The 27,034-nt window shown below is 43.3% G+C and overlaps 1 protein-coding gene across 2 annotated transcripts; it reads right to left on the minus strand.

The window, feature by feature from the left end:
- On the minus strand, positions 1–26,891 carry XPNPEP3 (X-prolyl aminopeptidase 3). Of its 2 annotated transcripts, XR_015706798.1 has the most exons (13): positions 26,719–26,891; positions 24,859–24,975; positions 21,922–22,329; positions 19,913–20,115; positions 18,992–19,054; positions 17,490–17,603; positions 14,992–15,077; positions 14,165–14,348; positions 12,521–12,641; positions 10,585–11,727; positions 8,529–8,841; positions 5,360–5,708; positions 1–5,273 (listed from the first exon to the last, which is right to left on the minus strand). XR_015706798.1 is itself a non-coding variant. In XM_087767229.1 (10 exons), the coding sequence occupies exons 1-10, from the start codon at positions 26,777–26,779 to the stop codon at positions 11,561–11,563; spliced, it is 1,524 nt and encodes a 507-aa protein (XP_087623355.1). In that variant the 5' UTR covers positions 26,780–26,891; the 3' UTR covers positions 9,323–11,560. The 2 variants fall into 2 exon arrangements, 1 of the variants encoding a protein (XP_087623355.1); XM_087767229.1 differs by lacking the exons at positions 1–5,273; positions 5,360–5,708; positions 8,529–8,841 and having other exon boundaries at positions 9,323–11,727.
- Between the last annotated feature and the right edge of the window lie 143 nt (positions 26,892–27,034).

Here is a 27,034-nt window from a genome sequence, read left to right on the forward strand (position 1 = left end):
GACATCTCATTCGCTGAACGGTCAGGGAAAGAGTGTGAAAAAGAGGCAACAAATTTTTATTTCTTTACTGTGATGCACGGAAAACCCCTGGAAAGCAGTCAAGGGTCATATTTTTCCAAGCCTTTTTTCCCAAGAAGATACAAACTGCCCAGGTAACAAGGGGATGAAGCATTTCTGCATCAACACTGCATACATTAGGCTAAAGCCATTGTGCTAGTTTATTTTGACTCTAAAATTGCAAAATGAGTGAAGAAAACGTCTTTTTATTATACCATTGAATATTTTAATTAAAAGGGGAGTTGTGGCTTCTGCCATTAGCGCTAGCACATTCATACAGAATTGCAAAAAAGAACTTTCTCACAGAATGGAAGTTTCTTTCTGGCCCCGTATGCCAAAGCTCATATAGAACTTGTAGTCTCGCTATATCCAACTAATGCAGCAGCAGTCACATGGGGAACGGTCCTTTGCGTAAAGGAGTGGCCAGATCAGTTGGGAGAAATTTTTTCCATAATTTGAATGCATTGTTAATACTTAACGTTTCAAATACTCATTAGAGCATGACAGAGAACATCAGTCACTTCCATGAAGACTGGAATTCATAGGAGCAAAAGCCCTACCCCAACAACTAAAACATTGCTGGGATAACACTGGAAACACTTGTTCCTGTTTCCATAGGCTCAGCAATACTTCAGCTGGCCTTTTTATGAAGATCAGCTGAGGGTATGATAGGCAATAGCAGACCGTACAGAAATCATACTTCCAGTCAGAGACTGGAACATGCCAGTTAACTTCAAGACCACTCTAATCTCAACTACTTATTTAGGAGCTTTTATACCTGGGAGTAGTGAAAAGGATACTTTAAAACTTCTATATATTAAGCAGTTACAAAGTTAATTACAATTGACAGTGTTAACTTTTCTAAATCAGTTCATCTCCCACTTAAAATTTTATTCTTTTTATAAATGTGTTTCTTGAATAATAAAGCTAGAAGTAAGGAATCAACTTCCATTTTGCCTAGATCTTTATAATCCAAAAATGGTTTTGATCTTCTAATTCATGTAACAATTTTGTATTGGGTTTGCGTGACAAGGTTTTGGTAGCAGGGGCGCTACAGGGGTGGCTTCTGTGAGAAGCTGCCAGAAGCTTCCCCCATGTTTGACAGAGCCAACGCCAGCTGGCTCCAAGACGGACCTGCCGCTGGCCAAGGCCGAGCCCATCAGCAACAGTGGCAGCACCTCTGGGATAACTTATTTAAGAAGCGGGGAAAAAAAAAACTGCACAACACCAACAACAGTCAGAAGAGAGGAGCAAGAATACGTGAGAGAAACAGCCCTGTAGACACCAAGGTCAGTGAAGAAGGAGGGGGATGAGGTGCTCCAGGTGCTAGAGCAGAGATTCCCCTGCAGCCTGTGGTGAAGACCATGGTGAGGCAGGCTGTCCCCTGCAGCCCATGGAGGTCCATGGTGGTATCCACCTGCAGCCCATGGAGGACCCCATGCCAGGGGAGGTGGATGCCCGAAGGAGGCTGTGATCCCATGGGAAGCCTGCACTGGAGCAGGCTCCTGGCAGGACCTGTGGCCCTGTGGAGAGAAGAGCCCATGCTGGAGCAGGTTTGCTGGCAGGACTTGTGACCCCGCAGGGGACCCATGCTGGAGCAGGCTGTTCCTGAAGGACTGCACCCTGTGGAAGGGGCCCACGCTGGAGCAGTTTGTGAAGAACTGCAGCCTGTGGGAAGGACCCACGCTGGAGAAGTTCACGGAGGACTGTCTCGCATAGGAGGGACCCCATGCTGGAGCAGGGGAAGAGCGTGAGGAGTCCTCCTCCTGAGGAGGAAGGAGAAGCAGAGACAACGTGTGATGAACTGACGGCAACCCCCATTCCCTGTCCCCCTGCACCACTGGAAGGGAGGGGGTAGAGAAAATTGGGAGTGCAGTTGAGCCCAGGAAGAAGGGAGAGGTGGGGGGAAGGTGTTTTAAGATTTGGTTTTTATGTCTCATTATCCTACTCTGATTTGATTGGTAATAACTTAAATTAATTTCCCCAAGTCGAGTGTGTTTTGCCTGTGACAGTAATTGCTGAGTGATCTCCCTGTCCTTACCTCGACCCACGAGCCTTTCGTTATATTTTCTCTCCCCTGCCCAGCTGAGGAGGGGAGTGATAGAGCAGCTTTGGTGGGCACCTGGCATCCAGCCAGGGTCAACCCACCACAAATTTCAAAGCTGGGGGAAGAGGATACGACATCTGCAACAAGCATAAATTTCAAGAACGCTTCTATTTGCCACGTTGTAGTTAAATAATATTCTTTTGAAGAAGTGATACACATAATAAAGGAGATAATGCAAATTGTTGTTCCTTGACACTCTAAAAACTTCCTGAAACAGATTAAATATTATCATCAGTCCAGCCACCTTCAGATAAAATGAAATAATGCTTTGTGGCACAAGCAGGTTACAAGAGACTGAATGGAAGAGCCCGAGCAGAGCAAAATTCAAACTGATATGACTGACAAAATATGACTGACTTGAAAAGATAGAGGAAATAATGAATTCAAAATAAGCACTAGACTCGTGCTCCGTACGGTCACTTTTCTTGGATTAATTACTGAAAAGAGGAAAGTAGGTGTGTATCTACTTCTCCCTATTTGAATTGAAAAGGAAGCACGCAGAAAAGCACACAGTGGCGTGTACAGCTGGGTGTACACAGGCTCACACCCCTTCTCCTCCAGGCATGGAATAAAGCTCTCATGGAGACATCCTCCTGGTTAGTGCTTGCGGTTGAGAACAGCCGCCTGGGTCAGTCTCCTCCAGACCTTCTCCAAACTTTTTTTCAGGGCAAATCCAGGTTACGGACCCTGTAAAAGGTCACCCCTCCTTTTAACCACACTCAGTGTCACTCATATCTTCCAGCATGCAATCTGGAGCAAGCTTTCCAATGGAAATGTTGTTCTGAAAACATCAGGTGATAGGATGGAAACGTCTCCTGCCACAGTATGTTTGTTACCTGTTAGGTATATTATAGCTGAATCAACACAAGTTTACCAAGTGGGATGGAAAAAAGTTGGAGGTACATGAAATTTGTATCATGCCTGTTAGATTTCAAATGTGAAGCAAGAACAACAAACAGACATTGAGGACTTCAAGGGAAGACCTTTGCTGTTGAGGAGGTTGAAGTGATCAAGTGTTAACAGAACACAGAGTTTCAAGGACGGGCCTTTTCTGAAACACCAGATCCTGAGTCCAGAATGTAACCTAACAGGCAACATCAATTCACAGGCTTATACTCAGTTTTCTCCTTTGCACTCACTCTTCAGGATTTGGATTTTTTTTCTTTCACTTTGCGTTGGCATGCGTAGTCAGAGATCTGCAAAGCCAGGCAATTCAGGGAACAAACGGGAGACTTAGATAACATCTGGACTACGCTCATGTCCTGCACAATTGCTTATTTTATTGGAACAAACACGACGGCAAAAAGAGGGGCAGGCCCCAAAGTAGTATGGATCCAGGTCCAGAGGAGCCACTTTGCAGCCCCTTTTGCAACTTTACATTTAATTTTTTAAATACACAAAAATTACGTTAAGTACTAGGGAAAAAAGAATAAAAAGGAGAAGGTACTATTTACTGGAAGACTTGATTTTCTTTTGTGTGTGTGTATGTGTCCAAGATCTTTTCTACCAGAGGAACACATATATCTCTTCATTGCTTATTTTCTTCCTTTCCTCCCTGGTTCTTCGTCCTTCTGGGTTTGCTTTCCTCGCTAAACTGTGAACAGCACCGTTGTGTAGCTCTGGGGACTCTGAGAAATGCGACCGAAGGAGGACATGAAGTTCAGAGTTGTAGGCATTTTTATAGAAGTACAGTCGCAGTTCCACTGTCAAGGCTAAACTGAACCCAGAGCAGGTATCCAAGCCCTTCCTTAAACATATAAAGTTGCTCCTTATCCTCCCTATAATGCCTGTTGCAAGGGGTGGAGGGCAGGCAAAAAAAGGAAAAGGTGCATAGATTTTTAATGATGGGGTGGTTAACAGCTGGAGCAAATGACTGAAAGAAACAATTCTCCATCTCATCCTTCTCCCTCCCCCAGCCTTGAGATCAAGGCTTCATGCCTTACTGAGGGATCTGCTGCTGTCACACACGAGCTACCAGGCTCAGCAGTAAATTGAGGAGGTAAAATGCAATGGCTGTAATAGGAAGGCGCTCAAACTACTTGATCAAAGGGTGCCTCCTACCCTTTCATTCAGCGGCTCTATTAACCAAAGATATGCAATATTCTAGAGGATTTTCAACTCAGTCCTCTATTAGCTTGTGACTCATTAAAAATGGAGTCCTTAAGAAATGTAGCATTTGATGCACTTCTTGTCTTAAATGAGCTTAGAGAAACAGCTTATCAGTCTTCTAATTTAACATTCACTAAAATTTCAGAGTATGTTGCACACTGGAGGAAAATAGCTCTCATATCTAATTGCTGAGATTAATTTGCAGTTATCAGTATATTAGGAATTTAGGTTTGCAGTACAGTCCTCCTTTTCATTACGTGCTACACTTGTTCCATTTTATTTCTCTGAGAAACTCAGTTAGAATGATACATTTGGGTTCAAAACTCACATAGTTTACAGTTTTGAATTTCAAGAGTAATAATCACATCTTTCAGATAGCACATTCTCACCTTTTCTGGAAAGGCACTCCTCAAGTGAGAATCACAGAATGCTGTCTCCTCAAAAGCCTCATACTGCAGGGAAATTACATTACAAAACTAAAAAAACCCTGAAGATGGAGGCAATGTTAAGGCCACATGGCAGTGATTTACAGTAAAATATATTACAGAGATAATGCAATTATTCAAACCCCAAGAATTATAAACCCTGGCAATTCTAAGGTAAAATTAAATTTAACAAGAAATCCAAATAAATAATAAAGAAATGAAGAGTCAAATATCTAAACAATCTTAATTATGCTTGGAGAAAATCTCTTCTAAATCTCTAACTAGCTAGAAGTCACAACATTTGTTTGCATAATATGTGTGTGTTTGTATATATATACTAATACACACGTGCTTTTGAAGATGAATCACACATTTCCACTTTATACTGTGTAACTGAAAGTTCATTAGAAACCTCTCTGTTCTGCAGGGAAGGGCAAAAAATACAGTGTGCCTTTAAAAATCTCTTAATCGTATCCGAGTCCACAAACGTAGAACTGTCTCAATACGAACTGTATGTTTTTGCCTGGTTACAGTCACCACAGTAACATCCATGTAGCTGTTAAAAAGCTCATCTCCTGGAAAAAGAACAGGGTAAAGCATAAATTAGAAAGCAATATACATACCAGATATCTGCAATGCATCACAGGAACCTCAGCGGTACCTTATGGAACCTGACAACAAGCAACAGGTCAGCGCAACGAGCACACCGGAGGCTACGGCTCTTTCTGCTGCAGACTGGTACCTCTACAAGTCTGGAGGGGGAACAGTTAGAAGGACAGTCGGAGATTTAAGGCCTCCGTGACAGGGGCAGCTGCATGGGGATGCGAGGACCGGAGATTCCTGAGCCGTCGGTAGAGCCGCGTCTCTCTGCCTCTCTGAGAAGAAGACATGTGCAGCTGGGCTGAGGGAGCGTATGCACGGTGTGCGAGGAGTCAGCCAGACCAGCTCCACAGCGGTTTCAATCCCACGATGGGAATTCTCCTGATCCCTGATGCCATATCCAACCTTGCCTATCCAAGGGGCAACGTTAAAAATGTTAAGCCGTTACTAGATCAAAACGGGATCCTGATGGCACATTAGGACGACAGCGCAGAAATGGCAACACAAATGACGAAATTCACCCAGGCCACTAAACAGAAATGACCGGTCTGCCAGAAGGAGGTAAGAAAGGGTGTTCATAGGCAGTACCAGTTGCCTGGTTTTGTAGCCCGGCAAGAGACCTGCACTGAGAAAGCTTAAACCTCCACCCCTTCTGTACCATTAACAGCTGCGCTTTCTCTGAATGACTACAACGCTGGCTAACGCGTCCACAGCCCAGATGCAATACTGTTAATTACACAGGTATTGCTTGTAGCTCCCATAGGCAAAACTGATGTTATATGTTGCACTCTGTGCGCACATTAGACTGGAAAAACAGAGTATATTATCCCCAAACTTAAAGCACCGCCTCTCTGAGGAAAAGATTCACGTGAAAAGAAATTACCGGACATCTGCTAACTATCTCCTGGTAGAAGAGTCAGACTGCTTGATCTTAACTTGCATCAGTGGCCCAGCCCATTTCGCATTAATCTCTCAAAAGCGGACATAGATGCAGAAGCTTCATTCTGCCTAGGAATAAAAAGCAGCTGACCCTCTCTCCCCTTTACATAATATTGTTCATATTGGTCCAGTTTACTGACAAAAAAAATGCAATAAGCCTATTTCCCTGGAAAGAACTGCATTTCAACCAGTTTTTGCTGGAATGCCAACTTCTAGTTGATGATTGAACCACAGGCTGAGTGTTCCCAACCTCTGCTGCCATGATACACCTGCCCGAATCATGACAAAAAGGGATTCCTTTAAAAAGCCACAGGCTCTTCAGGGTTTTGAGAGGAGAAAACCAACACAGAGCTTCAACCACTGTCAGTTCTGGCCCATCACAGCACATCCGAGACCATCGTTCACAAGAAGCTCCCAAAGCGAGACTGCACATCGCTCCCGCAGTGTTACGTGTTTCCTCAGCATCCAAGGAGAAGGAACATTTTGAACCCTCCAGTAGCCATTCTCACTCCTGGGTCTACAACCAGCTTTCTCGTTTACTTTTTCTTTGCTCAAAGATCTGGTCATATGGCTTACCCAGACAGGAATTATATTTTTTCTTTGCCATTGTCAATGGATAACTCTGTCATGGCAGTTAAAAAGGCATACGTGGTATGAGTCAGCAAGAGAAGGTAACACGCATGGAGGACCTGGAAATTCTTCCTTGTTCCTTTCTGCCCACCTTCTGAAGAGTCTCGGTTTGGTTAGCCAAACATCAGGTGGTGCTTCAGAGAAACAACCGGGTGGGCTGAAGCATAACTTGTCCCAGAAGTTCACTGCTCCGCTTGCCGCTAGTGAGGAAGGCTCAGAGCTGGCAGCCAGTTAAGACAGCAAGACAAACTCCAAGGCGGCGAAAGGAGCTGAGGGGAGAAACTGAGCGCCATGGAGCCCAACGTGTCTCACTATCCATTTTGGTTATAAATCCCGCTTTAAAATGTTACTTATTGTTACACCTCTGAAATATAATGAATTTTATAAGTCAGACCCACTCCTAGAGCCAGCGTTTTGAAAATGTCCAAATGATGATTTTTAATCAAGCAGAGGCTGAGCATGCATGTAGGGAGCACATATAGCAGAGATGCTGTAATGATCTCAGAAAATTATAAACTTAAATGCAGCTTGGATCTGCATACTAATGAAGAGATGCCTATATAGGCTTCTAGACAACTCAGTTTAAAAGAAATCAAAAAACGTCAATTTATTGCAGTGCAGAGTTTCGTTATCCAATTACACAAAGTATTAAGCATCTCATCATAATTAAAGCATTTTTGTCATTTATCTCATATAGATTTTGTTCTAAATTTAACCCTAACTCTTTTTGCTTTATGGTAATTCTCCTGGGAGTAATTACTAAATTTCCATAGCAGTGATTTGGGTAGCATAAGAGCATGTAACCTCAGCCTTGCTCCCTCCATCATAATGAAGATTTTGCCTAGAAACGTACTTTTTCCCCTTCACATTATTTTAAATATGACACATGTTCAATAACATGAAACTGCAGAAAACTTTCTCATATGATAATTCTATTGATTTTTAAAAGAAATAATTAAACTAACTGTTAAGACCAAGTTCATCAATACAACCTGACTCCTTTGTTCCCTCCTCCTGAGTAGGACAAATCAGGCAGGGTCTCCTGGTTCGCATAACCAGGTTCCTGGAGCTATTGCACCACTCTGACAACACACCGAATAGCCATTTTGTATCCCGTTGTTCTCCCCTTGCTCTCACGTCCACCTGCACACATCCCCACAGCTCCAAATCACACCCTTCTCCTGAATCTTCTCTATTGCATCCTACATTCCCCAAAACCTCCATCTCCATTCTCTTTTACGTGCTCCCTCAGTTTGCTTCTTCCTACACCATCAGGTTCCTTCGCAAAATAATGAGTGCAATTTTAGGAAAGACATATTGTATTTTTCACAGATGACAGAGACAGAATGCCAAATTGTGTTAAATGCCACCTTTCTTTCCACTTTGATGACAGAAGCATATCTGCAAATTATTAGCACCTCTGCTCAGACTACTTTAACAACAGGATTTTACTAATAACTAGTTCTCTGCAAGGTAAAGCAGGCCCCTGGTAGAAGGTGAAATGGGAAAGCCAAAAAAAAAAAAAGCCTCCCGGGCTTCCTCTGAAAGCAAAGCAGCTTCTCATAGGGATGGCTGGCTCTCATTTTCTCTCATACTCTGATGGCCTTAAGACCTGGGCCATAGCTGCAATAAAATCTCTCCCCAAGTGAACTTGCGTATACCTGAATTTCTCTTTCGCTTCCAGTGATCCCACCAATGCCCTCATCGAGCAGCTGGTAACTTGTGCTGCCGCTTAAAGCTGCTCCTGCACCCAAGTGGCTGGAGCGAGGAATCTCTTCTGTGGCAGAGACAGACGGTAAATCTGGCAGCATGGGACTGGCGACTGGGGAGGTACGCCACCGGCATGTGCAGCCGGAGGCGGGATTCTTTAGAGTCTCTCGATGAAGGCCATGTAAAATGTTCATGGATTTCATTGTATTCAAGGGACACTGCAGCCGGTGTGTAGGTCCCCGATGACACTCTGATTGTGCACCTCTGCAACAAGCGAGAAAAGGCCTTCAAAAATTCAGGTCGATAAGACTCAAATGTAATACATTCTGCAAAATGCACTCTTCTTTACATGGAACAGCAGATTCAAAACATTAGCAGCAGTTTATGCTGAAGAAATGGCTGAACACTGTGGAAGAACTACAGAATACGGAGCAATGCACAGCCTAAATAAGGCACGCTTAACGTGGTGCAGCACAGCAGCCCTAGCAGATCCATTACTCCCCACTCAGCGGAGTCACGAACACTTCTTTACTGACAGAAACATTCATCCGCAACATTCCCGAGACCGGTGTTTGCAAGTGGCAGGATTTTCTTGAGAGGAGTAGGAATTAGTGTGTGCCGGCATTTGACAATGTTATTTCAAGTCCAAGATAGGTTACAGATAATTTATACATCTCCCTGAAAAATAATGCTCTTTCTGGAGGTGCTTATATCTGTTCAACAGCCATGCAACTCAGTGGCCTGAGAAATGACTTTCTACAAATTGTTTTATTTTAAAAATAGCTTTTTAATATGTATTTCAAAGGCTTATTTACAGTAAGTACAATTATTAAATCTGTTAGGTACACCGGCAGATGTGCAGATCAGCACACACATGTAGCTCTCAGGTTAATGTTATTTTAAGCTGCTTACATAGTTCCAAAATCCAAGATTTGTCCCAGTTGAGATGGCTCTAACAGGTGTAATTGGAACAACAAACGTGTTAACAGATCACAACATCAAAAGTGTTCATCAGTTCTGTGCCCACACTTAACAAGACTTCTAACAACTGACACTGTACGTATCACTGTAACGCCTGAGCATCTAACAAAGGCTTCCATCAAAGATCAGCAGATTCTCTTAACTAGGTGAAACTTGATACACTAAACTCTGTAAAAGCATTTACTTTTCGTCATGTTTAAAAAACAAAGTTACGCCATGTCTTGGCTGCTTTTCAAGTGTCAAATTCAAACCCCAGTGCATGCACCCAGCTCCCATTAAAAGCAGTAAGGGATGCAAGACACTGTCCATTTGGCCTTCACTAAGTGAAATGAAACCCAGAAAAGAAAAAAAGAGAGGCAAAAAAAAAAAAGCAGATTTTGCTAGAGTTAACACAGCAACAGAGCCAGAGGTTGAACTCAGGAACGCTAACTACCTTCCCCACATGCTTCTGACTGCATTCACTGTGGGGAATTAGGGCAAACCAGGGAAGATGCAGTGACATTGATTAGAAAGCAAAATGGATTAGGAAGCAGTGACATTATAGCGGGTCAAAAATAGACAATATAGGAACAGAAGAGAAAAAGAAAGAAAATTGAGAATAACAGGCAAAAAATACTGAAAGCTACCATCAGAAAGGAAGTAAGATGATGTGATGCAACAGCAAGCATAAATAAAAGGAGATGCACTGAAGAGAGGCATTTTTCAGACATGTTAAATAGCTGATTGTCAAAATATTTTCAGTAAATACACAGACGCCACGTATACCTCTAGTAGGTGCATTTACTAGTGCGTACAATGGCCTGGGTGGTAGGCTGATGTTGAGGCAAGACAACTCTTCTCTTTACTGCTCATCCATCCTAGCCCCTAATCACATTTGCAGCTGCCTCAAAAATATTATCACACAGCGTTAGTTACTGACTGCACTTGGCAAAACCCAAAAGGCAGCTGTGATCATGCCCTCAGAGTTTTGAAAAGGAGAATTACTTTAAATTCCATATAAAAGTCATATAAAGACTTGAGACTCACAATAGAGCAGACTCTTCAAAAATACACTGCTGAAGTTGCTGGCACTTATAGCATAAACCAGAAAGGTGCTATGACTGTCCCAGAGTCAGACACCTCACATCCAGGTGACAACCAGCAGCTCACCAGTGGAGTCCAGCACAGCCAACATGGCCCTGGTTCCCAGGATAGAGGTGGGCTCAGAACAGGAGACTGGAATGGACATTGGGATAAAAAGAAGGGAATGTGGAAGACAGCGAGAATGGGAATGTCCAACCTCCTGAGTCCTATCTGTCCTTTCTGAAATTACCAAACACTCCAATAAGCTGAAAGACCAGACGAGAAGTTTTTCCCTCCTGCTGGCCTGTTTTGCATATACCCGAACAAGGCCCAAACACATCCTTATCCTTAACATACTGAAAGTGTTCTCCACAGGCTTCAGATAAAACTACCTCCCAACCAAACCCATCTTCCTGACTACCAAAACCCCTCCCTCCAGGGCTCTATAAAAATCAAAGCTGTCTGACACACTTTATTCCCCCAAAACAGCATTTATCAAAGCTTCATTTTTTAAAACCTGACTGTTGTGAAACTACTGCTAAAGGGGGAAAAATGAGGTCCTGGTCTCAGCAGTTGCACCTATGCATCTGGAGAGACACCAGGGAGAAGCCCTGCTGGTCGCACCGACAAAATTCATCCCTCCAAGGGCACCAGAACAGATGGATCCACAAAGCAGAGAGACGAATCCACCCCCATGTCCTACAACAGCTCAACATCAGCACTAATCAAATCAGAAGGAAAATGCGCACAGAAAAGGCTGCTTTGCTTTTTCATCCCTCAGTACCCAAGCCTTCTGCGTTCTACTTCCCAGCCCCAGTCTTGGAAACAGCCATCAACTGTCCACACCCTCCATCACTTGACAACTACAGCCAGCTACAGGGATCTGCATTCCTGGAAGGCTGCGTCTCCTGAGGAGGATGAAAGAGGCAGAGAAGGGGCATCATGAGCTGCGGCCACAGATCTGCTCGATGTGGTAGATCTCCTTGGGACAGTCTGCAGACAAGATGAGAGGCGCATCCTCTGTTATCACAACATCATCCTCAATGCGCACACCAATGCCACGAAACCTCTCCGGGGCACTCATGTCATCCTCAGGTATATAAATGCCTGAAAGAAGGAAGGGAATTAAAACACACAGCACTCTCCACAACACCAGCTTTCCCTTACTGCACCACCATGAGAGCAGGGTTGGATTTTCAGCAACATAACACGAGTTTGATGGTGACAATTTTTAATAAGGAAAGCTACTCTCTTTCCCCTCACTCATGGCAGTTGGTGGGCAAAGAAAGGAAAACATCCCTCAGTGGCTACAGACACTAGCATGTTAATAAGAACTTCCACAATTACAGCTGGGCTTTCTGCACTTCTTGCTCTCAATACTATGCTCACAATGATGATTTTAACAATGTTCTGAATAGAGAGAGAGAAGAGCCAAGCATTAAATATCAGTTTCCAGCTGACAGCTCCAAATCCAGCGACAAGCAGAAAGATTCATCGTGAAATGCCTAATTTGCAAAGCTAAGTTGTAAATGCCTGTAATTGCAGACTGCAATGCTTGAGACTTACACTACCAGCGACTGGTAGTAGTTTAGTCACAGTAACACAGAACACAGCACGAGTGAATTGACCCTGCTTCTCTGCACTGCACTCAATCACTGTCTGACAGTTTACTCCCACAATTTGTTACCTTGGTTGTGTTTGGGAGGGAAATAGGGTTTTCTAATACTGTAATGACTTCGGGAGGGGAATAACTTAAGGTTTTCCAATACTGTAATCATTTTCAATTGCACCAGAAAAGACGTGAATGCTTTGGTCTGAGGGACCAACTAACTAGTGAAAGCAATACTGTTATCCTCAGTGTTGCATGTTTTTGTCCACCACTGACTGCATGTCTTTTTACCTGGTTCAATGGTTATCACCATGCCGGGCTGGAGTGGGAGCGACCGGGATATATCTGGGGTATCATGAACATCCATGCCCAAGTAATGGCCCACATGATGTGGGCAGTACTTTCGAACAGCCTAGCAGAAGACAAAACAAGTGTCATGGAGGCAGTTAAACACAGTTCAACCTCTTGTTACAAAACAAAAGATGGGGATAAGAGACAGACTAGTTACGTGCTTAACTAGCAATCTTACTGCCATGACTAGGTCACCAGGGGCTGTCTTCTCTTTGCCAGAACTGGGTAAAACCCAAAAACCTCAAAACCCACCAGTACCAGGTGCTTATTATGAGCATATTGCAGACTCCCTTTCCCCGTCACTGAAAAGAACAGCCCAAGCCCATCACCACCTCAGCATGTCATGCAAGACTTCAGTTTTCAGCTCACTGAGCTTTGCTGCCCCAACCCTTTCCATCCCTTAAACATCCAAGCCCTGCATTGCTCCCATCAGCAGACCCTGACAACCGGCAGCAGCTTATACAGCTGCTATGTGATGTGGCAGAGGTCTCCTATGCACGACAGAGTGGACGCTGTGCCAATTCCACTCAGCAGCTACAGCAGGATTTTAATCCACGTCTACAGGGCACTGACACCGCCTCCCCCTGCACCATCCTAATCCCTCTCCCTCCAGAGAGGAGCTCCTTGACAGCAGGAATCAAAGAGCTAATTCCTCCTCTGCCCCATGCTCCTCACATTCACTGGGGGGTGAGCTGCAGGCAGACGCTGGTCTCATCTGACTGTGCTGCTGCCTGCCGAGAGAAACTGGCATGATAGCCTCCCCTCACAGGCGAGAACTTGTGCTGTTACTGCACTGACACTGTAGGACAATTAAATCTGGCAGAAATCTGTCCTGCTGCCAAAGGGGTAGTTCTGCCACCTGGTTCTGCCATCTTTCTTGTATGGGCATCAGCAATCATGCAGGTTCTCAATGAGTGGGACCAGATAAACTTCTCTAACTGCAAACGGATCCTATTTTATCTGCAGGTTCAGCTCTAAGGCAGGCCAGTTTCCCAGTCTCGTTCACCAGGTAGCTCTGTGAATCCCAATACTGACACAAAATGGTGCAGAAGAGGCAGCAAGTGGAATAACTGAGAATAATGGGCTGCACCTTTTGGTGGCACTGCAGATTTATGCTATGTTAAACAGATCACAAAACTATGACTAATTGCCTGCAGCCAGCCCTGGACCCAGAATTACAAGTTAGTACCAATGCCTCTATAGGTCCCTTCAGACTGTCTGTACTCTAAAGCTGCATCTACACTAACAAGTAGTGCAGACCAATGGGAATGGATCTGCAGAGTGAAAGAGCAAGTATTGAGGAACACAGATTCGCGATATGCACATATAAGACCGGGAGGTTACTTCAGACCAAATTGTACGCTGAATGGTTGAAATACATCTTCAAGTTTAGCCTTTTCCGAGAAAAATCCAGTCCTGGGCTGAGACCAGTCCACAACATGAATTAAAGCATAGTGAGTGGGGACAATTAAAAGATTAACCTCTAAAGCACATTCCTGAGCCAAACTAAAGCCACTAACATAACCCAAGGAGAAAACAGTCAGGCCTAGTGCGGGGAAGCCAGAGTAAAAAAACTTCAAGTACCTTGAAGAAGTGGCTCTCAGTGATGCTGCTCTTTAGGATCCCCAACTCTTTCAGTTTCTGTCCAATAAGGCTCAGCATGAGGCTGTAGATATTTTCTAGACTCACGCCTGGGGAGCAGAGGCTCAGGCAGGACTTCTGGATATCCAGGACAGCCTGGTATAGTTCTGCTTGGGGTTTGGTGAACCTGAAAAGGAACAAAGGACATTTCTCACAGTTAAACCTCTATCCAGAACCTATTTTGGGGGCAGATTCAGTTCAGTGTTGGAGCAGGGAAAGTCAGAAAGGAAAGCAACTGCTCCTTATATGAAATGCCAGACAAGGCATCACTGCAACATGCCCTTCAATACACTGGGTAGAGGCAGGGTTTCTCAGCTGACAACCTAACCCCAAAGCAAAGCAAGGCAAAGCTACTGCAGGAAAAAGAATGCACTTGAGCCAAAACACACAGGAAACAAACACACAATCACAGGGACATCACACCAGCAAATTCACAACTGACAGAGCCATGTACAGGTCAACTACACTCCTGTTTTCTTACACACAGAGTCAGTCACAGCTGAATGCACGAAAGCCCTCTCCGCACTTTAAGAATGCTGTAGTAGCTGAAAATAGCAGTAATCACACACATTCATGTAGTAACTAATGAGGCAGTGGGGAATACAGCTTCTCATGCTGAAAGATTAGTTTATATAATTTGATTACTCTGAAGAACCACAGAATGGGACATGTTAAAACTACTCACACAGAGATTAAGCACACATACACTCAATCCATCAACTATTTAAGAGCTTCTCAAAGTTCTTCAAAACAGCCTTATTGAAGCATACCTTCCATTGACAGGCCAGGTACGTGTGATGTCACTTACGTAGCAGGACGACTCACATCCACCATCTAGCAAGACCAGTTCACCATCCTGAAGAACAACAGGAAAAAATGCCTGTGGGTTAGTCCAGCTATTAACTGAATTGATTTTTCTGTCTGAGAGCAGGAAAGGAGATTATGTATTTCTTTTTGCAAAGCAGCTGCAGAGATGTGAATTCCTTTAGCTGAACAACACCCCAGGTGCTACTGTTTATAAATAGGCTATTCCAGTTGGATTGTTTCTCTGCAAGGTAGTCTCTGACTGTTACATTTATCTACAGCCTGAACTCTTAACACACTGATTTTCAAACACTTCAGAGTAAAAAAAGACTTTTTCCTTGAACTATTCTGCGCTCTGAGACATCAGTGCCATTCACACCTGGATCGCTTACTCCAGCAAATTACACCAGTGACTCCTTTCACTAGAAGTTCTCTGCTAGTGACTGAGACAGAAGGGTTTTGCAACAAAACCATAGATTTCTGAGCTACCCACAAGATCACTAACAGCTAAAGATTTAGCCTTGTCACAAGGTAGGAGAACCCAGCAAAATCACTTCTCTGACAGAGTATCACTACTGTAAATGCACTATTGAATAGCTTGTACCATCTTCCCTGTTCTCTCCTGGGACTTTCTTGACTGCTCTAAGATATACTTCTGAATCTATCTGGTGATGAAGAAAAAACTTTTGGAGATGTGATCCTCCAATTCACTTCAGCAAAATTGTTCCATGTCAATTAAATCACTGACTGCACATCTTCCAAAAAGCCACGCAAAAAAGACACAAAATCACTGCCTTGCTTTCCCTCCTTAAAGGGGCTAACAACAAATAGAGCAGTGAGATCTGTAAAAAGTTTGGATTAAATTCTCTATGGATTTACAGTACATGTAATCCAAGGCCTTTTATAGAGATTCACTCCAAAGATTCGTGACTGTGCCAGCAGCCATGATGTGGAATGACAAGGAATAATTCAAGCACGTTAAGGGAAAAAATAAGAAGTAGAATTTCACTGCTAGCACTACTTCCAGTGCTAGCTACTATCATTGTGTACAGTTAAGTGCCACAAACACACAGCAGATAAACTAGCAGTGAGCAGATCTCACTATCCCACTGAATACACAGGCCATTAGCTATCCATTTAAATTGTATTTTTAACTTTTTCAGAATCGCTGGTTCAATTCTTTAAGTAAAATATGAAATTATAGCACCTGCCCTCTTCCAAGCAATTAAACAAGCTAAGTAACAATTTATTGGCTAAAGGAATTCAGCCTGTGGTTTGATTGTCCAGTAAGTGCCTTATGTCATGCATCTTGTCCTCGTTCTTTAAAGCCGAGTACACCAAGTGGCGGACTGAATGAAGCCCACACGAGGCCATAAGCAGCCTTCAGACACCTTCTAAATTAGACACTTTGTTGGCCTATTTGGCAACAAGATCTGTAGGAAGTAGCACACAAAGGAAAAGAAAGAGTCAAGTTTACGGGTTTAACCTCCTACTTAACAGTTTTGAAAAAAACAAGTGACAGTCATTTAACTGAACAACTTTAACAGAAGCAACTGGAGTTATATGAGCGTGCCTGACCTTGGATGACAATACAACAAAGGAGGCTTCTTTCTGCCAAAAGCAGCCTGTCATATCTTTTGTATGTATGTCTCTGCAGATCATTTCAAGGTCTGCTAGCATGCCAGCTTCAAGAAAAGACAATGCTAGTGGGAAAGTTTCATCCTGCATTAAGACAGAGGAAAAATATGCTGCTCTGAAAAGTGAATTGTGAGTAGAGCAGTGGGGGAATACTTCTCCTGAAAATACTTATCTGAATCTAAAGGTGTATTGTCAGGAAAACTGGAGAAGGTTCAATTCAATAATGTGAATCTTCAAAATACGACAAGACACGTTAATTGACCTACAGCCACCTAATCCACCTCTCAACATTTAACACTGATCCTTTCCCTTCGTGTTCCCCTTCCCTGCTTTACTGACCTACATGGGAATCCAAAATGCTTTTCAGCTTCATCAGAACAGGAATGCCCTATTGCACCGTATGCTGCAAAGCAAACCTAAGCAATGCAAGTAACAGCAGAAGGCCCCCCCCAGTGCCTTCACTCTGCCTGCTGCAGCGGTCCCTCTCTTTTGTGAGGTTAGCAACCCGCCCAGCACTACACGCTGCTGCACACGGTGTAGGAGCAGACATGCTCGCTCAATGAAGTTATTTGCAAGCTTGTTTGCAAGTCCTTCCACTGTTCAGAAAATACTGCAGTAAGTGCAAAGAGGAGAAAAAGAGACTAGACAGAGTGAAGTTAATCTGTCACTGACAGTAAAACTAACCAGGGCAGAATTCCTTTCATCCTGCTCGCTTGAAAATAGGTATTTAAGTGTTTTGATCTGTTCAGTCAAAACAAAGAGCAGCTAGAGGGGATGGTGTGTCAAAGCACTGCATTTTAAGTTACTTGGACAGCATATGGTTTACCTTGATGAGCTGATTGTTCTTCACATAGTGCAAAGTGTTGGATCTGTTGCCACCAGCAACAACAGGGGGGTACGCCAAGATGTCAGCACCACGGGCCCGGCACTCGAATTCAAACTGGAATACCAATTCAGAGAGGAGGAGACTGTTAGTGCTGATTCAGGTGATTAACTGCCCTGGGGCTATTATAATTCAAGTCCTACAACTGTTTTCTTAATTTGTACAACACAAAGCGAAACTGGAAAAGTGAGTTCACTAAATGAAAGCAGCCTTGAAGGTTGTCCAAGAACACTGGAGGAAAAAAAATACATAACTATCCACTTTTTAAGAGTGTTTTAAGCCTGCATCTGGTCTCATGGAAGCTCTTTCTGGTGCAAGCTGCTCAATACTGTATCAAAGATTCATTACGTTGTCATAAATCCAGGTGAGGACTTGTTCTTATATAAAGTGATGCTCTTAGTTGCTATATGACTTTGCGAATTTTCAAAGATCCTCAATGTCAGCATGACAACGGTCATGTTTTGTTGTTGTCTTTTAAAATTACAAAGTACCAGCATATTTACAGCAGTATCTAGGCATCTAGTTTCATGACTTTGTTGAACTAAGAAGGTTTGAAAGCATGCATTACCTTGATGGTGGGGGCGGGGGGAGGGAGGGGGAAGCACTGTAAGCCTCAAGATCTTTACCTTTCTTGAGTGATGAAGCTGATGAAAGCATGGAAATGAATAAACTTATATCTATAAAGACCCTCTATATCCTTAATGTATTAATAACACGTCTTTTCTATAATTACCAAAAACCACATGGGACAGAACATAACAGGATGCCTACATATAGTAAAGTAGGTTTTACAATCCTGATCTGGAATGAAAAATTGATCTGTAAAATACACTTTAATTAAAATAATTTTCTTTACAAGTCAGTACTACTGCTCAGTGCCATGTCAACACAGGCCCATCTATGTCATAACAGAGGGTCAAATGCTGCTGATGTTTCTCAAACAGGCATCTCACTGCAATTCCTTACAAAACTCCTTGCCAAATGTGCAGGCCAATTAGTCCTTATTTTGTAACTGAGAGGCGTCTACACTGCTTCAAGAGAGCTGTGCAATCTGATGTAGTAAGAGGCTAGAGTCAAGAGTAGCAGGCTTTACAAATAGGTGTTATAACTACTTAAATTCTGACAATAGACCTGTATTATAGAAAAAGATAATAACTATATCTCTGACTGTTTAGCAGGTTTTGTATTTAAATACAGTAGAAAAAGATATCAATAGCAGATAAGCTTAGACAACAACTATGTTCCTTCAATAAGGGTATGGCAAGTGCAGCTGAAGAATTCCTCACATTGACTTTTCCGCACGTCCTAGGAAGCACAAAACTTGGGTGAAGAAGAAATGTGCTACAATGGGAGGCACATTATAGAGAGATCTGACATTTCTAGTTTCCTGGAAGGATAAACAACATCCATCCCTTCTATCTCACCTCCAACCACAAAGTACTCACCTTTGCATACAGAAAGGCTTCATCCACTGGGGATTTGCTGGCAAACATTGTCTCTGTGAAAGCCTATGAAAAGGAAGGGCCTTTCAGTTAGCAAAGGAGCCTGAACTTGAGGGAATTTTTTTTTTTTACCTGCTGTCTTTTGAGGAAGTCCTAAAATCAGCTGGCCCAGAACACAGGAACCAGAGGCTGCTGAAAATGCAGAGTGCTGTCAAGACTAGAACCAATTAAGCTCTGTTGCCCATGAAACTGTATTTAGGGGCTGATTGACTCGAGTTTTTGAAAAAGAATTAGATGATTAAAGCTGATCCCATGGGTTGGTATTTTACCACCTGTGGATTCCCTCACATATATTAGGAGTGCCTTATGTAGCTTTTCCTTCAGAGAAAGACAAGCTGTGCCTCTCTTTTCTATTTGGCTAAATATTTACAAAAACATAATTGCATTTGAGGTATCTGTCAGATTTGTTTAAAATTGGCCAATGAGTTCAAAAGGTATTTGGGGGAGAAGGGGGAATATGGAGACATACACAGGGCAAGCATTCACAAAAATCCTGTTTTCCTCAAAATCAATAGGACAAATGGGAAAGAAAATGGTGTGAGGAAGGAGAAGGGAAGCTGGGAAGAGAGTGAGGAGACTACCCCTGTTCCTGAATAGATATTGCTTTTAAACACAGTCTAACAGCTGCTGGCTTGTCTTTGCTGGAGTTATACTAATTGAGAGAGGCTGGTAGTCCAAGCAGTCTTCCTGTTTCTCCTTGTCATGTGGAGGGAGCTGAGCCCAGCTGATGGTTGAGACACAGCAGTTCAGTAACAGATTAGACCAAAGCTATCCTTCCAACCTATGTCACCCCATCAACAGCCCTCTCCCCTTTCTTCTTTAAAGGAATGCACTGGTTCATTTGGAGAGCACACGACCCCATACCTCTGCTGTCACCCGTCCAGCTATCTTCATCCTTTCAATCTCTGCAGGAGATTTGATCAGCCGAAGGTTTTGCACTAGATGGCGGATGCCCTGGATGTGGTTTTTGTTCCGAGCTTTTATCTCAGCCAGGGGCTGCATGTAGTCAAAGTGCAGCTCTGTATGCACTGGTTTCGTCAAGTCATACCAAACAACGTTTGACTCACCTGGAATACAAAACAAAAGCTGACACGGACAAAAATAAATGTAGAAATGTCCTCCCCATACTGAACAAACTCACTCCTCCTAAACTAGATCTGTTGCTATATTTGAGAAATTAATTTCCTCTGAATCTGCATTTACAGACCATATAGACACTTTCACTGCCACAGGATACTAGCAATCTCTTCAAAATGTGGAATATTATCAATTCATAGTGTTAGATTTGACAAATCCCCACTTCTATGCAAATATTGGGTTTTACGATCATTACTGAATGATCGTATCTCGCACAGAATGTATCTCGCACAGATCCATTCAGAGTTTGTGTATCAAAGCTGCACTTGTGCAAGCTAAGTGGTGCATGTTCTGAATCATCCTCTCATTTAGCCTGTCCCCCCTGATGATGGCAATTTACCTTTTACCCATCGCATGGAATCAGGGTCATTATTAACTATGCTTCAGAGTATCTTTGGGGAACAACTGCTTATTTCAGCCATTCAGAGAAGATGAACTTACTGAGGACAAACATACTTAGCTATGTGGAAATTTATTTAGAACATCAGAGTTAGCACCCGCATTCTCCCCACAGGAGCATTTTAAATGGGAACGAGTAGAAAAGCCATGCCGAGTCACAGCTAATGTCCACCTAGGCCCTCCTTCTTTGGTGACAGTAGCCACTAGCAGGTACTTAAAAAAAAGTCTCTAAGAAACTGCGCACTTATGAAAGAGTATTTCCCTTAGCACATCCTCCCCATTTCTGGTCTCTTTATTTCAAGGCTGCATCTTCATAACAGTGATTAACCGCTTTTCATGGACCTCTTCCCCACGGAACTGAAAACTTCTGCATCCATTTATACTTTCGACATTCCAAACCTTCTGTGAATGATCTACAACTTAAAACTTAAAAGGTGTCAAAACCTGCCATGTGATCATTTCATTCAGTGTTCCCTTTGTTTGTAAATTATGAAAAATAGCAACTAATCATTCCTACTCATCCTCTCTGTGCTTTCCATAACCATAGACATCAATCATACCTTACCTTCTCTTTTTCAAACTGAGCAGGTTTGCCCAGCATGTATCTCACACACACTCTGTACTTTTGATCATCCTTGTTGCCCTTTCTGTGACTTTTCTATTTTCAATATATCCTTTCTTGAAACAAAATAACTAGAATCCGAGATGGTATTTAAGACTGCAGAATTCCCTCCATTTATTTGTGTAATCCCCCAAGCACTTGCCCTTTTTATATTGTCATAAACCTTCAGCTTCATTTTATAATGCATTTAAGTTCACCCTGGATTATAAGTATTGAGGCTACATGGTGATGACAGATGCAGAAGAACACGTCTAAAGGACAGCAATGTTTGTATTTCAAGAGTAAGTCAACATCTACCTAAAAAAGGCGAGTGGACTAACAACCTCCCTGTGTGGATTGTTTTCCAATAAATAAAATACCTTCAAGTTTCCTATACTTCACCTGATTCTGGCTCTGTCAGTGAAAAGATATGACTAAAACAGTAACATGTTTTGTGATTTCCTTATGTTTCACAGATGTGCTCACTGGCATTCACATGGGTACACAAGAAATTCAGAGGGGAGGAAAACCTATTATTTTCCAAACTACATTTCCATTGGTGACCCTCAAGAAGCTAACAAGAACTTCCAACTGCCTTTGTCATACTGTCATACCCCCTGCACCTCCCCAAGTTCATGACAGTCTTGAACTGGTGTCACAGACCACCTTCCAAACCCATACCATTCAGATCCTGCAAATGATATCTCATCTTATTCCCCCTCCATCTTTTTGTTACCTTTCAGCTTGGCCACCAAGTGCCTGAACTCTTCAATGGTGTAAGCTTCATCTACTCCTGTGAGAGCAATTGCCCCATCCGTGCCTGATCTAGGCCCATCCCACAGCTCTCGGCTTGGATCTCTCCGGGGCACAAAAAGTATGGATTTGTGGGAGGGCAGCGCTTTGCCAGGAATGCTCTGCAGCACCAGGATGCTGTCAGGCTCCTGGAACCCACAGAGGTACAGGAAGTTAGTGTCCTGGTGGAAAACGTAGGGGATGTCGTTGCTCATGTAGTACGTGGGGTTGGACAGCAGAATCACTGTGTGGTCCAATCCATCCCAGCCATGGGCTTCTTTCTGGATCAATGCCATCAGTTTGTGTCGGCGAAGAGCGTATTCCACCTGTGACAATCCTGGCGTTACCTCTCCTACAAATACAAAACAAACCAGATGATAGAGAAATTCAAGGCACTCGTGATATTCCACTAGTCGCATGCCTGATTCCTGCCTACTCCCTAATGCTTTTCACATGCATGGCTTTGTTGTGATCCCTCATTAGCCTTCCCACTGCGCTCTCATGCATCTCTTCAGCTTCCATCCTTACAGCACATCCTCACTCAATCTGCTCCTCCACCATGCAAAGACAGAAATTTATTTTAACAAATCGGATTTTCTGTTATGTGTTTCTGTGCAAAAGCAGAAATCACAAAACCTGGTAGTTTTAGACAAACATCCAAAACAGATGAGTGTTTTCAGAAAGACATGTAAAAAAAGGGGAAGGGGCAAGGCAAACTGGACTTTGACTGCTGAAAACCGATGGGTTTTATAGCATCTGGACATTGAACAGAAGATTACCTCCTGAAGTTGAGCATTAATTTCCTCAGATAAAGCTAGAATGTCTATTCAAATACACACTAAGTCAACTCATAAAGTAACTAGTTTTAAAGCATAATGGGCGGATTGAGTGTTACAGATAGTGGGAGATCAGGCAGAAACATAGAGGTTGCAGAGTCTAACCAGTCACAAGATTCCAGGCAGAAAGAAACCACAAACCGCAGGCTGGTGGCAAACTCTGATTAAGAGAATGAATCTTTTCCAGGGCAGATGTGGCTTTTCTCAATAATTAACGATGCAGATTTTTCCAAAGTTAAATACTATATTCCTAATGACTCTAACTAAACAAATGATCTCTTAGATGAAAGTACATTTTAAACTGCTCCAGTCACGAAGGACATGAAGTACAGCGATCAAGATACTCACCAGAACCAGACTGAAGTCGAAAGAACAACCAACAGCTTAAGTATGTATTTTTAAAAATGTGAGACTCTTTAACTATGATTTAAATTAACACATGAGCCTTCATCAGTATTTTGGCTAATACTCTATTTTAACATAGATTGCATTTTCATACTGTTAACTTTCTACTTTCATAACCTTTTCTTCCTCTTTAATGTATTACGCAGTGACAACTCTAGAACAAAAATTGAAACTTGACTTGTACTGTAAGTGGATTCTTGCATGGGTGGGGTGGGAGGAGGAAGTTCTATACAGAATGTTTTTCCTTGACAAAAGAGAGTTTAAGGAAATCACATATGTTGTATTTGCATTAAACTTCACACCTTTTCAACACAATACATCCCCAACACCTATTTGGTGTAAAAGTCTTTTTTTTTTTTTTTAAGAAAAAAACCAAAACCACCAAATTCATTTTACGCTGTAGATCTAGAAATGACAGAGAACACAGAAACTCTTTTAATGCAATCTGACCCCACATTTCTGCAATGTTATACTGCAAATTTCCTATGCTCTACTGTATTGCAGTCAGCTTTCCATCACAAACAGACCAGTGAAGTTTAGAAGCTGCAGTAGGGTGGAACATGGGAATCCCATTTGTCTTCTGACTGCAAGGCCTGGAAATTCTCCTGTCTTAAAGGCATTTGCTTTTTAAAACAATAATTGCAATAAAATGATGTTGTATTATTTTAAGGAAAACACCACTCCTTTATTAAATAGAAAATTACTAGCTAGAATTAATCTCCAGTGTTTCAGCTGTGAGTACTTTTAAAGTGTCAGCCTCGTTTACTGTGAGCTGTTAATCAGTGCCCTGAGCAACCTGATCTAATATTGAAGTTAGCTCAGCTTTGAGCAGAGGGTGGACCTAGTAACTTCCTGAGGTCCCTTCTGACCTGAATTATTCTACAGTTAAATATGTAAGTGCATGGTTATACATTCATCTGTTCTCTCTGTATACCTATCTATGGAAAAAGAACACGGAACCAGGATGTTTCCCTGGACAATATGTCCTGAATATATTTTTACTTCCAATTTTTTTCAGATTTAATCATGGTCATTTCATACCTACATGCTTATTTTAATTAATCTCATAAAACTGCACAACCTCAGCTTCTCTTTCATCACGACCTTCTAACTTTACAGCCACAAGTCTCCTTTTCTTCTTTTCCTCACAGCCTGAATACTCTTCTGAAGGGGGCATGCTTTTTACACAAGTGGTGTCCATCTCTTAATAAGTCTCTCCCTGATCTCCTTTTCTGAATGACACCTTTATTTTGTGACCTGCAAGACATTAGATATGAAGCATTCTAGCAGTTCAGCTTGCACAAAGGACTCCCCCTTAATATAAATTGTATTGCATTTGCAGGACAATGAGCTCCCAAGATGCCACTGCCATGAAAGGTCTGCAGTACTGAAGTCATTGACACTGAGCACCCCATGAAAAAAGGTAAAAAGCTAACACGTGAAGCCTATTTTTGGAATCAGCATCATCTCAGACAAGGAAATGAACTACTAAATATAATTACTGCCTAATGAAGGTAATCATAAACAGCTGAAATCACAGATACCTGTATGATGCAGCAAATACTCTCTCCTAGACATCTCAGCAAAACAGAGACAAGAAAGAATACCAACGATTGGCTCACAGAGAGCCTGAACCTAACCTGGTTTGAGAAGGTGTGGGTGTGTGAAGGGGCTGGGCTGCCCCAAATACCGGTTTGGAATCTTCTTCTGCTGGGCAGGCTGGATGGAAAATCTTCGGAGAGCACATGACTTGCAAACTAGAGGAAAAAAAAAAATGCACCATGTCAAGGTAAAAGACCTTTCCAGTTAGAAAACTGCAGTTATATATATATATATATATACACACACACACACACACTCTCATACTCCAGTCATCTGACACTTAGTAGCATTCGTTCACCTTATGTGACATAAATATACCTCCTGAAGTTTTCAATTTGTTGTGTACCATAATGGTTTATGAAACAATGTGCACAAAACTCAACTAATGATCAAATATTTATAAAACAGATTGAAAGAAATTAACATATGCTAAACCTGACAATCGAGCAAGAAACCCTAGAAAGCTATGTTGGTTTGCACATCCCAGTTTCTACACTTGGTGTTCATGGTGCACTTGGCACTCACCCTCCCTTGCTCCCCTCAAACACTGCAGGGCTTGAAGCACAACACCTGTATAGCATCTTTTCTTGACTATGTCTTCAAAAAATACCACTCATCTGGAACAATTATACAGTTATCAAGGCCTTTCCAGTTCTTTTTTTACTAATAATGCCACAAAGAAACCATCAAATAACACAGGTTTATACAGCAATGCGCTTTTTTTCTGCATGAAAGATACTCGAGTCCCTGTTTATGTATTTAACTTAATTGACAGTAGCATTAGCCAAACTGAAAACAGTTCCTCAGAAGCATATAGTAACGTATCCTGCTTCCAAATCCACACACAGCCAAAGCAGACAAGTTTTAAAGAGAATTACAAGTGCGCATTTGGGAGCTGGGGGCGTGCACGATAAGACAAAAGCTAAAATTAAACATCATTGTCACAAACTTCACCAACTTTGGAATTCTCAGTCACCACCTTTTGCAGCTGAAGAACTGCTTGCGCGGAGATGCAAACCATCAGACACACGCAAGGAGATGGTAATCAGTTTCCTAACATCCACCAGCTGATGTTTTGGAAACTGGTTCTCTTTTATGTCACTTACCAGGTGCCTACTACAAAATGAATTCATGCTGCCATGGCATGGTACTGGATTCTTGGAACAAACGATCATCAACCCTCCACTAGCATAAGCAAGTATAACACAAGCAGAACAGCTGCCTGCCTTTCAGGGAGCTGACGCTCAAGACTTATAGCAGAACACATAGACTGGATTTTCTGTGGGAGCCAGTATGGTTAGCCACTAATTGAAGATTACTTATGCATGACAACTGATGGTCATATCATAAAGCGTTCACTATGTGACGACTGACTGGAGTAACAGTCAGGAGACCCAGGCAGTGAAATATAATTACAGCTTTTTGTGCAGTTTAAAAAGAGAGAGTTTTCACTGTTTCTCTCCACCTACACAGAAGACAAACAGGGTACCTTGCAACAAGACAAGAGAACGCAACCAGCATTAAACAAGGCAGTATTTTGAAGACAACAAGGAGCTTTCCACATCGTTGCTTCATTTTTCAAATAATAAGCCCTTCTTCCCTCGGATTCAACCGTGTCCGAGGCTACGGCTCCCCTGCCAGAGAGAGCCGCTTTCCCTCGCCCCCACAGCGGAACGGACGGGGGCGGCGGCCCCGCAGCCCGCCCGGCCCCGAGCCGCCGCCGTGCCGGGGGAAGGGTGGGCTCGCAGCGGCGGTAACGCTTAGCGTGCCCCGGGCAGCCAGTTACGGGAGCCCCGGGGGCGGCGGGCTGGACTGGGGCGGGCAGGGCACGGCGGCACCGAGCCGGGCGGCACCGGTGCGGTGAAGCAAGGCGTGTGAGGGGAGAAGGAGTCTCTGACCTGAGAAGCCGCGCCAGCCCCTCGCCGCCGCGGCAAGCCTCCGGGCCGGAAGGCGCGACATGTCCGAGGGACACGGCTACCGCAAGGCTCGGCTACCGCGGGGCTCGGCCGCCCGCCCACCCGCGCCCCCACCAGGCCCCGGCCCCCCCGCGCCGGCCCGCGCATGGCGGGGGCTTCCCGCGCCGCGGCGCCGGGCGCTGACACCATCAACGAGCGCGGGCGCCCAGCGCCACCCGCCCCTCCCCGCCGCCAATGAGCGCCGCCACGCCGGCTTAGGCGCCCGCGGAGGCCGCCTGCCTCGCCCGCAGGGGAGACG

This window comes from Nipponia nippon, unplaced genomic scaffold, assembly GCF_047370975.1.
Source record: "Nipponia nippon isolate SJK-2023a ecotype South Korea unplaced genomic scaffold, ASM4737097v1 scaffold_3, whole genome shotgun sequence".
Lineage (NCBI taxonomy): Eukaryota > Metazoa > Chordata > Aves > Pelecaniformes > Threskiornithidae > Nipponia > Nipponia nippon.

Bases quoted from the DNA above. Each gene is read 5' to 3' on its own strand.
- XPNPEP3 (XM_087767229.1), bottom strand. From the start codon at position 26,779: ATGTCGCGCCTTCCGGCCCGGAGGCTTGCCGCGGCGGCGAGGGGCTGG. The intron at 24,976-26,718 runs GTCAGAGACTCC...TTTTTCCTCTAG, and splicing joins GGGCTGGCGCGGCTTCTCAG to TTTGCAAGTCATGTGCTCTC. The intron at 15,078-17,489 runs GTAAACCATATG...GTTGTTCTTCAG, and splicing joins AGAACAATCAGCTCATCAAG to GATGGTGAACTGGTCTTGCT.